The 16,260-nt window shown below is 40.8% G+C and overlaps 1 protein-coding gene across 1 annotated transcript in view; it reads left to right on the top strand.

The window, feature by feature from the left end:
* faf1 (Fas associated factor 1) overlaps positions 1–16,170 on the top strand; it is a 58,966-nt gene extending 42,796 nt beyond the window's left edge. The window contains exons 16-19 of the mRNA XM_022757521.1: positions 3,701–3,781; positions 4,491–4,568; positions 8,201–8,416; positions 15,496–16,170. Of these exons, the coding sequence (XP_022613242.1) occupies positions 3,701–3,781; positions 4,491–4,568; positions 8,201–8,416; positions 15,496–15,579 (459 nt within the window). The 3' untranslated portion in view covers positions 15,580–16,170. The remainder of the gene's footprint in view (positions 1–3,700; positions 3,782–4,490; positions 4,569–8,200; positions 8,417–15,495) is intronic.
* Positions 16,171–16,260: the final 90 nt, after the last annotated feature.

Below are 16,260 nucleotides of genomic sequence, written 5' to 3'. Positions count from 1 at the left end.
TGTGGCTCTGTTTCTTTAAGATGTAGAAAATGCATTGGGTCAGGTTGATTGTGCTTTAAATTGGATTGTTATAAAATAAATAAAAAAGATATTATAATTTATATACAGTGGGTTAGGATAAGGAATAGGACGACCTCTAGTAACAATTTAAACCATCTGTATGCTAGCTGTATGACTGTAGCTACATTCGATGGCCTTCGTTGAGCCAGAGCCGGTCTATTATGTCCTGCTTAAGAGATAAATGGCAACATGTTGGGACAGATCAGACTGCATTGTTAAACCGTGGCATACTTTACCCCAATAGAAAGTGGACAAACACCACTGACAGATAGACTCCATACAAAAAAATGAGGGAACAGTGGTGATGGTCTTTCATGTCATAGACAGGAGTCTGGGACAGTATGACAGGAAGGTCTCCTCACTGTCAAAGACTTTCACCTGACCCTCTTAACCACTTACTGATATGTTTACCCAGTGACATCAAACAAGAGATTGAATGACACACTATGTGTTTTTTGTCAAGGCAGGTTTTTTATCTGCAGAGTATTCACATAATCCTCCAAGCTCTGTTTTTCTCTTTTATTTTAGTGATTTAGGAATTTGCAACAGTATTGAATATACAGTCTCCACAGACTAAGAAACATAATTTGAATTCTTCTTTTAATTTAATAAGTAATATAAAGATTTGCATAATTAAGTAAGATTTGTGGTCATTAATAATACTATTCTTCCTTCTCACGTTTCACACATACACGTGTTTTGGTCTGTGCAGTGTGTCAGTTGTGAAATCTTTTGTCTTAGTGTCTTACATTCCCACACTTTCTTTGACATCGTTGTGCCTCTTTTTTGACTACTATATCTACAGATGACACATGTCATGCCATATTAGGAGTTTTACAATTAGTCAACCAAACAGCCTCCCCAACAATGTTAATCTAAGAGTCAGAGCATCTGAGTTATGGGAACAGTGATTAAGCAGTGAATCTTGTCACATACACACCCTTAGGGTTAGGCTTTCTCAGCTGTTGAGTGACAGCTATTCTCCGTGTTGTTATTATTGCTACAATTCTCTGACTTCATTTTGGATTTACCACTCTTGTCACTCTTCCAATAATCATTATTGATAAGAAGTGACATGAAGTATTCAGAGTATGTGTGTGCATCAGATTAAACTGTGAGTCATGAAGTTGACTGTAGGTTCATACTTAAGGCCGGGTATCATGAGATTTTTTTCCAGTTCCGAAAACGATACCTGAGTTTCAGTACAGATGAACATCAAAATGAGACTTGTTAATACATCAGTTCTAAGCTACTTTTTCTACAAAGCCTCTTTTTCTTTTCATTTGACAAATAAGTTCTCAAATGTTTGATGTTGTCTGAAGGAAAGCTGCCATGCAAGAATGATGCCTAAATTAAACCGACTAAAATTGGCAACATTTAGATTTACATTGCAGCAGGCATTTTATGCCAGCTTTCACTACTTGATGGTTCCAAAATGTGCTATGGACACATTTCACTTGATAACAAAAGTACTGACATTCAATACCCAGCCCTGTTCACACTGGAAAATGAATTTGGTTCACTACATTACAATGTATATTGACCTTATTATGTGTTGTTGTTAAATATTAAAAGTAGTTGTAGATTGTGTGATTCTTTCTTCTTTACAAGGTAACTTGTTTTTTTGTGCTTAAAAAGCACCAGAGAATTTTTCTTTGTCTTTTTTTCTTTTCAAGGCCTCTGTACAAAATAATTGTCTTTTATAATCATTGCAACAAGAGAGAAATTAGATTTGTCATGGCATAAGAGCAGTAAAGCTGTTCTATTAAAGTGTGATAATTATCCCAACGTTACTGGCCAGAAAGAAATGGCTGGTGAAAATTTCTCAAGAAGACAGCGTAGAGAGTATAAGTGATGATGAAAGCATAATGTTCAATGTGATTATTCATGATTAGTACCAATAACTGCAGGATTTTAGCATATCCTGTATCTGACAGGACTCATCCCATCTCCAGGGTGAACTCAACCTTGACACTGCACTAATCCCATCTTTGCTGTAACAGCTCTTAGGCATTGGTGAATTTCCTTCTTCCCAAGCTCCCTTCCCTCTTTCTTCTTTCTATTTTCCACCTCGCCTCTCCAAAGGCAAACTCAGACACGAACACAGACACCCACCCAACTCAGACATTCCACTTTGACAGTGACTTTTGTGTCTGTCTGGAAACGGAGCAGCTGGACAGCCACATTGTGACTTCAACCAACCTTACTGACTCGCCAGTCATTCCTATGGTTGTCTGTGTTTTAGCTTAGTACTTAGTAATCGACTGACTACTCACTGCAGGTTTTGTGGTCTGCATCTGTCAGCATCAGGGGCCATTTCCACTGCATTTTATGTGAACAACTGCCAAAAATAACCCTTGTTCATTTTTGGGATAAACAGCTGGTTTCAGCAAAATGCTGTATATGAGAAACACCAGAGTTTTGAAGCCAGTACTTTGGTCAAGGGCACCAAACATACATATCCCAGAATCAGGGAGCATGCAAGGTCCACAGACGGGAGCACTCACGTTTAATTCTGGAGCCTCTGGCTGTGGAGTGACAGTGAGCCACTGAGCAATAATTTTGCCCAAAAACAAATAATAAGTTAAAATTTACCCGAGTTAAAGTAGATCTAATCCACTTGGTTCCTAAATTAAACTGTGAATTAAAAACAGCTTCTTGCAGCTCTTTCCATTATTTGTTATTTGTGAGCTTGAATTTCTGACTTCTGACTCAATAAGATTATCATTACCTCTAGAAGACAGCACATGTCTCACCAACTTGATCAGTAGCCAAGATATAGACGTGGAAAATCTGTTTCTGTTGAGAGTAAAATTACCTTGTTTTTAAGCAGATTCATGGAAGATTAACATTTTGCTTCCTTGCTCTGGTGCACATAGGGCTATTCAATGCAGATGGTGCATTTGAAAACATTTTAGAACAGCACAAAATGAGTGTTAAACAAGAACTGCTGTGCAACTTGTTTGCGTGACTCAGGGCCAGTCTATTGAAGGTCGCCACTTTTGATGCTTTTGTCCCTGTCTGCCATTCTTTTACAGTTTCCTTTCAATGTTAATCTATTATGCAGGTCAAAAGCACAAATGTATCCTTTGCATTTTCTGATTGAATGCAACAATACACACTGTCCTTTTGCTTAGCTACTGATTGGCTGCACAGTAGTCCTCTGATCATCACAATAAGCTTACTTCGCCATATCCGGGCTGGCACACAGCGTGGGCCTTCAGAAATAGAAAACTAATGGCTGTGCACTGTTAACACAATGGGCACTCGTATTTAGTCCCAGTCTTTATAAAACACTTTGTAGCCACAGCAGGTAGAAAGAGAAAGGCCGCTTTTCCCCTTCCCTCTGTACAAACAGGAAGCAAGAGGCAGAGTGAATGAAAGAGAAAGGGACGGTGAAACTGAGATGAGGAAACATAAAAGAAGCTCGGGTCTGGTAAATGACAGCCCTGTCATAATGAATTCCCCTCTGGTGCTACTCTTTCATACCTGGTGTTTGTACCTAACCACACTTGACATGCTGCATTTTTCCTTTGCTCGATTCTTTTTGGCTCCTCGGCTTAGATGTTTTGTCCCTGTGTATCCTTTATTGTCTTGTTAGCTAATGGGCCCCACTTTCTTTTTCCCTCCCTCCACCCAGGACGAGCGTGAGGCAAGAGAGATGGTGAAGAGAGAACAGGACGAGGCCTACCGTCTGTCTTTAGAGGCTGACCGTAAGAAGGTACTTTAAAAACAAAACAAACAGTCTTCCTGTATCACTTCTATTTACTATTATTCTTGTTTCCCATCATCCTTATCAGCTCCTGATGATGTTTGTAAAGTAAAACCAAAAGCTTGAAATCTACTCTTACAGTATCACTGTGAGTTAGTATGGTAGGGTTTAACCAAAAAAGCAAAAGCTATGTACTGCCTTTACTGTAATGTATATTTTATTTTATATGGGCGTCACCTGCATTTTTTTATTGTAAAATATTAATTTTGCTAATAACCCTATTATCATATGTAAGCATCCAGAAGTAAGAGTAGTTGCTTGCTATTGTAATGCTTTTGGATTTAAGCATATTCATGAAATTGAATGATAATTCAGTTTCTACAGAGCCTACAGAGCATCCCATTTTAGCTTTAAGTTGCAGTTGTCCTGACACAATCAAGGTAGAGAGGCTTTTTGAATCACAGCCTTGATGATCAGTTGGTAGGAAATTATTCAGCACATCACTTAAGCTGCATTGTCATGACTAGCCTGTACTAGATTTAAAGACGTCAGTGCCCAGAAAATCAGGTTGCTTGGATCATGAGGATAATAACCAAAACAAGTCATCAAAGCAAAGTGATAACTGTAGGCAACACAGTAACAGTCTTCAGCGCTGCATGTCACTGTTTGATTTTGGCTCTGCTATTACATTGATTAAATTAATTTCTGTCATTTTTAGAGAGAAGCCCAAGAGAGAGAAGAGGCCGAGCAAGTTCGCCTGGAACAGATGAGAAAGGAGCAGGAGGAGGAGAAGGAGGTGAGAAGACAGCCATGTACACATTGTACTAACATTATGTTAATTTTCTCAAATGAATATTCCACCGTTATCAGTACAAGGTGGAAGAGTGAAATGTTTTGCTGGTGCACAGTGACTGTGCCATTGCATGTTATGTCGTTTTTTGTCTGTCTTGTTCTCACTTGACAATATCAGTGAAGCGTGTGTAGTGTGGGTGAACAGGCATTTTAGAAGAAGGAAATATCCTAATTACAGTGAGGCCCAACCCTGTCCATGTCACCTTACATACACACAGTTATTGTTCAGTTTAACTGCTTTACGTTGGTATAGCACACAGACTCATGTTGAAACCTAACTGAACAAAAGACTAAGGCAATTCATGTACACAGGCTTGTGCACAAACACACACCACCCAGGCAAACACACATATTCACAGGACAACAATTATTGTATGTGAAGAGGGGGCTAACACACACACACACACACACACACACACACACACACACACACACACACACACTCTGACACACTGTCACGCATACAGGGAAAACAATAATTGTCTGTGAGGACGACACCATTGTTGTAATACAGTCTATAGTAATACAGTGTAGTCCTCAGTGATTGTTGTTTACTCAGCAGTAGAGAGCCCCAGGGCACTGAGAGGTATTGGGTGACCCGGCTTGCTCAGGTGATTTGTCTCTTTAGTTAAACAGACAACAACAAAAGAGCCCTGGACAGGGCCTTCTTAATTATATCACTGTAGTCCACTAACCAAACTGTGCGCAGGCTGGTGTATTTTAAATAACAATGGCCACCATGGCCTTGTGTTTCCTACCCAAGCACCATGGTTTCTATGGTGGCTCCTGTGCTAACACATTTGTGTTGTGCTTGTGCTACAGTCATAAATATATATTCATAAATACATCACAATGGAAACTTGAGATTTTTAAACTCTTGTGAACCAAAATTTGAAATGGGACATGGTGCAACTTCCCATGTGTACTGTAGTTTTAGTTCTATTGAGCTGGGGCTCACAGATACACTGACAGACATGCACATAGAAAATTATTTAAGCAATTTCAATTTGATTGGTTATTATACTTACCAGTTTCATTTTTTCATGATCTTTATTTATTTATTTTTCACTGCAAAATATGAACTATATAGGAAAGTTGACAATTAATCTTTAATAGTGGAATCTGACTATCATTATTTACATTCGATGAAGTTGGAGAAACCTGAAAATATATATATTAGTTTAATAAAATCAGTTTTTATTTCTATTTCTGTATTCCTTTCACATGTTAACATTAGATTACATTACAAATGCATCTCTTCATCTAAACAGGTCACTGAGGCTACTGCTTGTTTTATCATTCCTCCCTTTAGGCCGCAGACATTTTGTTGGTGTAATTCATTGTTTTACTGCAACAGTAACAAATGCTTTAGTATCCAAACATTGCATTGATTGTAACTATAAAGCTGACAAGTTCAACAGCCCACAATGTAGCTGTTCTGATCATTTTTTTGTTGTTTACAGTTTTCAGTTGGGTTGTGTTTTAAGAGGGAATAACCTCATAGTGTATATGACAGAAACTGCAGACACAACAAAAACATCAGTAGCCACCAGAGAGTAGACAATGCTAGAGGGAATGCTTTCTTTGTGATTTTGTGCCTTTGTGAAAAGAAGAGTGATGGTGGTGGTAGTGAGGGGTACATGTGTTTCATGTGCCTGTGTGGGTTGACATTACTATTTACCTCCTTCAGGGGGTCTTAGCATATAGTTGTGTGGCTGTCAGGTGCACACACATCCCCACCCACCTGTCATCTGTTTGCTTTCTGTGGTTAGCAGAGTGGAGCTAGAGAGGCAGATAAATGGACAGATAGATGCTTCTGATTTTTTGTTTGGAGCAGTCAGGCTCGACCAGACGTGTGTCCTGTGGTTTCTTTAGGGACGCTACGTCTCACTTGTGTGGGTGTTTATGCTTCTGTCTGTGGTCGACTGTGTGTCTGCATTTATATGTCCACCACTGCGCCCACACTCTTGTCTCTTATTTGTGTATGTGTTAGTTTGTCCCTCGGGGCCCCTTTAACTCAGTCAGCATCAGCTCTTATACCTGAGGGAGCTGATGGCGGAGCGGCACGTGCCCTACCCTGCCCACCCAACACCAGAAGCTGCTAATGAGCTACTGTTGTACACTCTTATGAAATATAATTGCATTATGGTGTGTAAATAAAACCGGGGCGTGTTGTCACAGCATATGCTCCCCGGCTGGCCAAACAGGAACAACAAGCTGGGGGAGGAGGAGGAGAGGGGCACTTGCAGAAAGAAGAGGAAGGCTCAAGGGAGTGGCTGAAGCGCGGTTTTTAGAACACAGGAGAGCTGATTAGTTTTGCTCTGCAAGATGACAGTTGATCGTTGTCTTTGGACTTGATACACCACCACAGACAGAATGACCAAGATTCAAGCTTCATCAAAGATTTTAGCTCTTATGATACAACTTTAGACGGTCTGTGGTGGACACTTGAGATAATCAACAGTCTCAATCTCAGATTTCCCTGACAGGGTGGCTGAGCAACAGTAAGCCAGCATGAAAGAGCACTCATGAAACACACTTGGCTGTTTTTAACGTATTGAAATGCTGCTTGGCAACCTTCTGAGCTACATCAGGCTTTAGGGAACAGGGTGAGACACAGGACAACTAATTTAATAACATTCTCAGGACAAGAAGATCCTTTAATTAATGTGAGGCAACTGTGCTGCAATCAGACTCTGGGAGCAACTTCTTGGCTTGTCTTTCATACTTGTTTGGATAGTGTGCCACCATCTTCATAACTGCCAGTGTTACTGTGTAGTCTTTGGTTTAAGTTTTCTAGAAACACAGAGAGACGGGGCCACATTTTATAATTGCATTCGACTGAATCTCAGATTTTTTATTCTTGTATAGGGGAGGACTGTATATGTTTCCTGGCCTCCTTCCACTCCTGAACTAATCTGTAGTTTTATTATTGTGTGTCTCTTACAGTGGTGTTTTAAACGATCAAACAAACAAGCCAAATCAGAAGACTGTATGAATCAGAAAGGCATTTGTCCTCACCCCATTCATTTTGTCATTTTAACTCCTTATTGAATTAATCTAATTATTAACTTATTATTTTTGGCTACCTGTCACAATATTACTCATACTAAATCTGGTGTGAACAAACTGTAAAAAAAAAAAAAAAAAAGATTAGTACTTTGAAATGCTAATAGGCTTGAGAAAAAGAGCTGCAGCACCAGTGATGACAGCTGCATCTCACCGGCACCTGTATGTAAACAGCTCTTCCCTCTGTCAACACTGAAGCGCTGCGTATAGAAAAAGTAGTTAAGCTGTACATTAATCCTTCATTTCTTAAATTTTCCTTGATTAATTTTTTTTGTAGTAGTATGCAATGAATAGACTATGCATCATCTTGAAGAAACACTGTCATATTTCAAAGAGTTGGAGGAATCCTCAGAGTCAACTTCATTAACCCTTATCCAGAATTTCAGATTTCTCTGTTATCTCTGTTTTCTACAAAGAAATGTACTTATATACAAGTAGCTCATTAGCATAATATAAATCTGTGCTGTACTGACCACAATACTGGATTTCTCCCACCCTTTCTTTCAGGCAATCCGCTTGTCATTGGAGCAGGCCCTACCGCCAGAGCCCGTCGAGGAGTCTGGAGAGCAAATCAGCAAACTGCGAATCCGCACACCAAGTGGCGAGTTTCTGGAAAGGCGTTTCCTGGGCAGCTGTAAGCTCCAGGTCCTCTTCGACTTTGTGGCCTCCAAGGGATACCCCTTTGACGAGTTCAAGCTCCTTACCACCTTCCCTCGTAGAAATGTGAGTGGTATATCTAACACACACATGCCTGAAATTGTCCTCTTCTGCTCACAAATTCATATGCAGTGTGAAAAGGCAGAAACAGATAATAATCTAATCTGTTATATTCGCATTTGTGGCAGGGTAAAGACTTTTTACCATGACTGTTTTGTGCTGTCCTTCATAACAGCTCTGTGCCCACACAAACAAACGCTAAATTCATCCTTAGCGCAGAAGAGTAGCAGCGGGTTATGAAGTGTTCTCGGCCACAGCTAACATCTCTGCTGGAGAGATCCACAGCTGTAATTGGCTTTTCCGTTTGGGCCTGGGCTGAATCTCAGGTGGCAGCTGTGTGTGGAGAGCAGCAGGGACAATAGTTAAGACAATCTGTTGTGGCTGATGAATGATTTAGTTTTTCTTGTTCTTATCATACTTGTTTGCAGTGTTTGTGTGCTGCAGCAGCACCACTGCGTCACTGCCTATATTTCCTTGTACCTGTGATGGGGCAAGTTAAGCCAAGTGTTTATCCATCCACCTGTGCACATGCATTATTCAGTGAATATTAATTAGTATCGGTCCGTTGTGACAGTACGGTGCACTGTGACTGTGGGTAGGATACAGTTGTCAGCACTAACAGTAGTATTCTCTATGGCTCTTCCGCTGACGCCCGGCAGCACTCCGTCAGCCACAACCAGTCATTAGAGGGCTTGGTCGCCGCGCTCCGTGGTAGCAAGCTAATGAGCACTGTTTTAACTACCAGTTTAATTAGCCATGCTGCTGGAAACAAAAATGGGATTTCCATTAATCAAGAGAAGAGTGCATGTGGAGGGTGGGTGGTGGTGGTTGTATAGAGGTGTGTGTGTGTGTGTGTGTGTGTGTGTGTGTGTGTGTGTGTGTGTGTGTGTGTGTGTGTGTGTGTGTGTGTGTAGGCTTGCCCAGGCAGTGTGCCATCTTAGTCTGTAGAGACCACTGGGGCAAACACCTCAAACTAACACACACGTTAACGCGTAGCTCACACTCTTCATTTCGTCACAATCACACACTTCAACACATGCACAAATATTTTCAAGTAAACACATGCCCCGCTCACAACTTTGTCACTTAAAGGATTCACAGTTGTCTCTTTATAATCAAGAGTAAACATGTGTTTGAGACAGAGATAAAGATGTGTCTGCATCGCAGATGAAATTCCGGCAAAAACAGGATGGGAGGATTAGAGGGGTAGAGCAGCGAGAAGAGGATGGTGACTGCAGAACTAGTCAAAAAGAGAACAGAGAAGATAAAAGCTTAAACAAAGAAAAGATTTAATCAGAGAAACAGTCTGAAAGAGAAAGGGATATAGAAGACAAGTGGAGAAGATATTAAAAAGAAGAAGATGGGAGATAATTCCAGAAAACAGAAAGGCAAGAGATTTGGGGAAAGAGAGGAGGGAAGCAGCTCAGTGGTAGTGCCAGTATGAGGCTGTGAACACAGGCCCCTGTCTAATCCTCCAGCTCTGTGTTGTAATTAAATGAGAGGAGCATAGAAAGCCTCCATCCCGTCCAGACGCTCTCACTGTTGCTCTGCCAGGATCAGAGGATAGAGGATAGACCACTATTGCATTTGTAATACTGCACAACTGTTGAAACCTTCTTTCCCTTTTCGAGTTCTCTGTGGCTTTGTGCAGTGTCACTCTTTCTTTTGCTATTTCCCTCCTCTTCAGCCCGCTTTATTTCATTGCCATTCATTCAGCTGTAACACAAATTAGTGGATCTACGCAGTCATGATCATCAAGTAAAGTTTTATCAAATATTGTGGTCTAAAACTGCAACATTATTGACCAGGAGAAAGGGCTATATTGTGAATCTGTAAATCTGGAAACAGATTTATTTTCATTTGTTAATCAATTTTTGAGACTTTGAGATAAAACATCAGAACCAGTTCAGATGTCTCTGATTCATGCTTTTCCACCTTCCTGTAGCTTAGCCAATAAGTGTCTATTAGTCTCCAATTTTTGGACTCAGTCTTTTCCTCAACATTTGGTATCAGTGGCTTATCTCTTCAGCACTACAGCAGGCCTTACACTGGCTTCATTTGTACTAGGCTTAGCCGTGCTCAGGGAACTAACCCTTTCTCCGTTTCTATGACTGTCAGCGAGTTTGAAGAAGGAGGAGGGGGGACTTTTAGTGTTTCAGTTTTCAGCTCTTCATTCAAGAATTCTCTCCATTTTCTTTGATACTTGTTGAGCACAAACCGCTGCTGAAAGGCCTGAGGTCTTCTTCCTTCAGCTTGCGGTGAACATGTTTAGACTGCCGGTATAATAATCGGCAATCTGCTCTTCCTGCCCGGCTGCTCATAGACACCCAAACACTGTCAGACCAGCGTATTATTTTTCTCACAGTGATACTGTACTCTATTTCACCTTCTCTTAATCCTTCTTCCAGCTCTGTCAGTGAATTTGCCCAAATGATTCTTAGACAAAACCTGAGATGCAGAAAAAATAAACAGTGGCACAGAAGAAGCTGTGTGCTGCACTGCAATAGATTTTACATCTGTTATACTGGTGTGTTGTGTTTTTCTTGTCCCACTATCTGACTTGTTTTCACAGGAAGAGGGAAGGTAGTTTATTTTAAAAGTAGTTTCATTCAGAGGTTCCTCAGGACTGTTCTTATAATATTCTCTACATAACACAAACCCACTGCTACATAGATCTGTATGACACCCTTCCTCTGTTGAAAGTGGAAAGTTTCTCTGTGCTCACCTTAAACCTGAGTTTAACATTTAAGCGGGGTTTTGTGACATCACAACCAGCCATTCTTGGTTTAATATGCAACTTACAAGTGTGAAATGAAAATGTGAACCCTCCCCTGGACATGCTCTGACAATGGACTTTTCATTGAAGTAGGAGAAATCTTGTGTCTGGTAGTTAAACCTTTTAAAATACTTGCATATCCAAATACTCATAGATAGTCATAGATTCATTTTTCAATGAGGGAGGAGCAGTGGATGTAATTTTATTCCAAATTATCAGATACAAATTATGAGTATTTTTTTTTAATTGGTTTAAAACATGTCTAAAGGGAATCTTAAATGTAAAAAGCTGCAGCTTTGAATTATACCTTTAGGATCTCAGCCCCCTCCTTACCTTCAGCCCTCTCCTTCTCCTCTTCCTTCCAGCTTTCCCTCCCTCTGTCTCCTTTTTCCCTCCTCTTTTCCTTGTCTTCCTGCCTCTGTACCTCCGTGCTTACACAGTCCCCGTCTCTTGCAATTATACTTTTGTTTTGCTCTTCAGTCTTTGTATTCTTCCCCATGGACATTCTCACTTTTTTTTCCCCAAATCCCCTTTAAATATATTTTTTAGCATAAACTAGTCTGTCTTCATTTATTCTCACTTCACTTGCTCTCTCGTTTACTCTCCCACTTTTCTGTTTTTTCCCCTCAGCCCCCCACACCCCACCCCCTCCGTCCCACCCCCCTTCCAGTCTATGCGGTGCATTTCTCCCTTTGAAGTACCGTATTCTGGTCTGTTCTTTTCTGTTCACGCCCCGGCGCTACGTGCTGTCAACGCTCCTGGCAGCAGATAATGATCTCCCACTGCTTTTGTAATTGGCCAAATAAACACTTGACAACACTAGTTTAAAACAGACAAGTTATTTGGTTTTAATTAACATAGTAGGGCCTGTAATGGCTTCATTAAAAATGCGTTATTTCAGCTGCACGTTTGATTATATTGGAAACGGACATCTCGAGGGCCTGTGTTTATTTTCCCTTTCTTTTCTTCCACGGCCGAGCGTTGCTTAGTGTCGCCTCCTCTGTTATATCAGTGTGTTTTATTCATTTGAATCAAGTGACTTACAATTGTGGTATTTATTTTAAACTTCACATTAAGTGCTAATTATGTGGTTTTAACAGTGGTGAAATCTGCTGTTTCGATAATGCCAAATACATGGGGTTGATATTAGCTGATTATTTTATGTCATGCAATTTTTCATAAGGAAAGAAAGATAAAATATCAAAGACTGCCGAGAAGCACCATCTGTCTTTTTAATTGGTTCCAGTTTTAAAATTAGGCTTTTTATCGCTGAGCCTCCAGATATTGTATTATGTATTTAGATTTTGCTTCAGGCAGAGTTCATTTCAGTTTTTATTCTGTTAATATATGTATTTTTAATTAACAACTGGAAAACCTTTTCTTTTCCACAAACACTATTTAGTCAGATGAAAATCTTTCGAAATTAATTTCAGCTTTTAAATGAGTTAGACAGTTCCCTAATTCGGCTGATTGATTTGATCTAAATTGGCTGATGAAAATTATATTGACTCAAGGTTAAAAACAAACTGCAAGCAGAGAGCTAGATTGTGTCTGTCTTATGTATGTATGTATGTATGTATGCATGGCTGTGTAGGCACAGGAGGAGAGAATATGGCTTAGGCAGAGCAGAGGAAAAACAACAGCTTTGTTTGTTGACAGATGCCTCCATGCTTATGGTCTGTTAATTGGATAACAATGTAAACAATCACCGATGGCGCCCGTCTCCTGTGTCAGTGTGGCATCTTGTTTCCCTACTTTCTTTTTCAGAGTCAGATGCTGCTCTCCCCCCGTTATCTCTCCCTGGTGCACCACGAGCACAAACTCTCATCCCGATTTCACTCACAGCACACACATCCACACACAAGCTTATATGTAGTCCACAGACACATGACTACACACACACACCTGCTCCACCCCAAAGCCTCATTTACTCCTACCTGATGCTGTGGTGTCATAACAGCCTGTCGGGTTCATTAGCATGGCAGCCATTTGCGACGCGCTGCTCCTGAGGTGGGAAAAGGAGCGCAGCAGCCCTGTTGGTCGTTTTCCCCACCATTGGGATGGAATATGTTTGCGGCAAACACACACACACACACATACACACTCATAAAAACATGCACACTATTTTACCTCTCTTCATGTCGTCCTGCTCCCCGCTGTGCTATGAGGCAGTTGACTAGGTGATGGGCATAAGGTTGATGTGGCAGCCCCTCCCTGCCCGCACCGGGCTCCCCAGGACCCCGCTGAGAAGTCAAGCGTCTAAATGACACGTTGAAATGAGGACATGGAGATGAAAGACATGTAGTCAAAGTGCACATGGGTGTGACATTTCCAAACACCCTTGGGAGATGGATAGGTTGTCTGATGCTGATATGTCACCTTTCCCTAATTTACTTGCCTTCTTGTTTTTTTCTCTCATTCACCCTTTCCTCAGAGTCCCTGAACACCTTCTAGTTTTACGGATGTTGTTGTTAACACAAGTTTAAATGTGTAGATTGTTTTAATTATTTTGAGTGTTTACTCTTTATCGCTGTTTTCGGCCTCAAAAATAAGTGTTTCTGGAGTTAACATAGACTCAATGTTTATTATCTTGTATAGGTTGTTCAAAGTACAGATGAAGGTAGGATTTTCATTCTTCTTTAGAAGTTACAAAATAAAAATGACCAAAATCAATGCACTACACAAGGTGAGTGTAGGTGAAACTGGTGGTTTGGTTCATGGTCAGAGTTCACGTTTCTCTCCCTACAATAGTCTGTCTCAGAACGATCAGTCTGCTTGTTGTGAGGTCGACCTTTGCTGCGCTCGGCTTGCCCTCCGACCTTCTACAGCAGGTACAGCGAGCCTGTTAATTATCCCACCGCGAGGTTAGAATAGGAGCCTTAATCAGAGGGGCTGACGCAGCAGTCATCAGATAAGCCCTGGACACATCTCGGTGTCACACCACCTCGCCCATTCAGCCCAGGTGTTAGATTGGCCCGATGTAACTCAACCCCTCCGGTGATTAGCTCACATAAGCTAAGAGGCCCACAGGGGTGGTGGGTGTCAGAAAGAGAGTCAGATTGTCCTGTTTTAAAAAAAAAAAAAACACAGGTCAGACCCCCTTCGTGTCAGCTAACTCGATCAGCTCCGTTGTGGGTGGTACTGAATTATTCCTCTGCTTTTAGACAATAGCTGTTGTAGTATTGAAAACAGATAAATGTTTCTCTCCTCTGCGGCATCAGCTATGTTCCTGTTTGACCTTTGTCACAGCTGAAATGAGTCATTATTAGCCATCAAAAACACACACAGTTCTCTCAATCCCTGCTACTCTCTCTCTCTCTCTCTCTCACACACACACACACACACACACACACACACACACACACACACACTTTTATAACACACACTCTCTCTCCTGTCCTGTAACCTTCATCAGTTTGTTCTGGACTGGAGCCTTTCCATGAAAACAAACCTGATGGTCCTCTTAGGGAAACAAAGCTCTAGCTGCTCAGATTACTGCCTAGACGTTTTTTTTTAAACATCATGTTAGAATAATACACACCATACACACTCTCTTATAAATACACACACACACACACACACACACACACACACACACACACACACACACACACACACACACACATTCATTGAACTCTGCAGTAAAGGCTGGATCGCTGGGCCATGTTCACACTAACTGGAGCAAATCTGAAAATATAATTGAAATAGTTTAGATAATACGATTAAACTCACTTTAAAACTTGTCTGTCTTTGTGTTATGCTTTGTCCACCAGAGTTGTTGCTATGGTTTTCAAATCGATCAACTTTGCTGAGCAATTTTGTTGAGCATGTGTTGAAAACAGCAGCTCGGTTTCGATCCATGGTCAAAAAAGAGTGGAACATTTAATGCTGCTGAAATAATTTGTGGATTTAATTAGTTAGTCAATTGGCAGAATATTGTTTACCAACAAATGTAATAATTGATTAAATTTTTAATATGTCAATATCAGTTATCAAACCAAAACATTTACTTGTTGCATCTTCTAAAATGTCAGAATATGACATTTTTCTCTGCTTAATATCATTGTAAATTTATTGTCTTTGTGTGTTGGAGTGTTAAACTAAACAAGCAAGTTGAAGGTGACTTTTTGTGATCTGTGATATTGTGATGGATATTTCTCATTATGATAATATCAATGTTAAATCAGTTAATTAAAAAAAAAAAAAATGTCAGGTTTATTGATAATGTACATAGCTATTAAGTTCTAACATCAAACCCTTTGGTCAGTGACAGTCTAATGCCCCCCCCCCCCACCTTGTCTCTTCTCAGATCACCCAGTTGGAGCCAGGGTCGACTCTGCTGGAGGCCAAGTTGTTTCCACAGGAGACGCTCTTCCTGGAGGCTAAAGAATAGGAACTGGCCCTCTGATAGCTGAGAGGACCGACTGATTGACTGACTGATGAACTGGCTGGACACACACTAGTCACCGAGCATGGCCCCCCTCCAATCCCCAACCCCCCCAGTCTGGGCCTACAGTACATATACACATACACACACACACATACACACACAGACACACACACTCACCGATCTCTCGTCCTCTCTCTCCTCTCAGACATACATAAATACACTGGCATGCACATCCAGTGACACAAAAGTGCAAGTAAGCTTCTCTGCCCTCGGCCTGGTCGTGGTACATGAATGCCTAGTGTACACGTGTTGCACAGAGGAGCAAAGACAGTATCATAAGCACACAGCCAAACATTCACCTCACCCAAACCTCTCTCTCTCTCTCTTTCTCTCTCTCTCTCTCTCTCTCTCTCTCTCTCTCTCTCTCTCTCTCGTTCTCTCTTTCTCTCTCAACTCCTCTCACACACTTAACAAATTCACGTTCCCAACTGCTGTCATGGTTTTTCTCTCACAACACAAACACAGTACGACAACAGCATTGAGAGACTGAGTAGACAAATCTTTGTCACAGTAAAAAAAAAAAAATAATAAAAAAAAAAAAAAAAAACAAGGACTTGGTCCCCCTTGTTTCCACATTCAACACACCAAGGCTGCTTTTTTAGAACATGGTTTTTGTGTTTGAAA

Source organism: Seriola dumerili, unplaced genomic scaffold (genome assembly GCF_002260705.1).
Source record: "Seriola dumerili isolate Sdu_G_001 unplaced genomic scaffold, Sdu_1.0 BDQW01000002.1, whole genome shotgun sequence".
NCBI lineage: Eukaryota > Metazoa > Chordata > Actinopteri > Carangiformes > Carangidae > Seriola > Seriola dumerili.
Note: the sequence above shows the minus strand (reverse complement) of the source record. Positions and strands in the feature narration are given on the sequence as shown.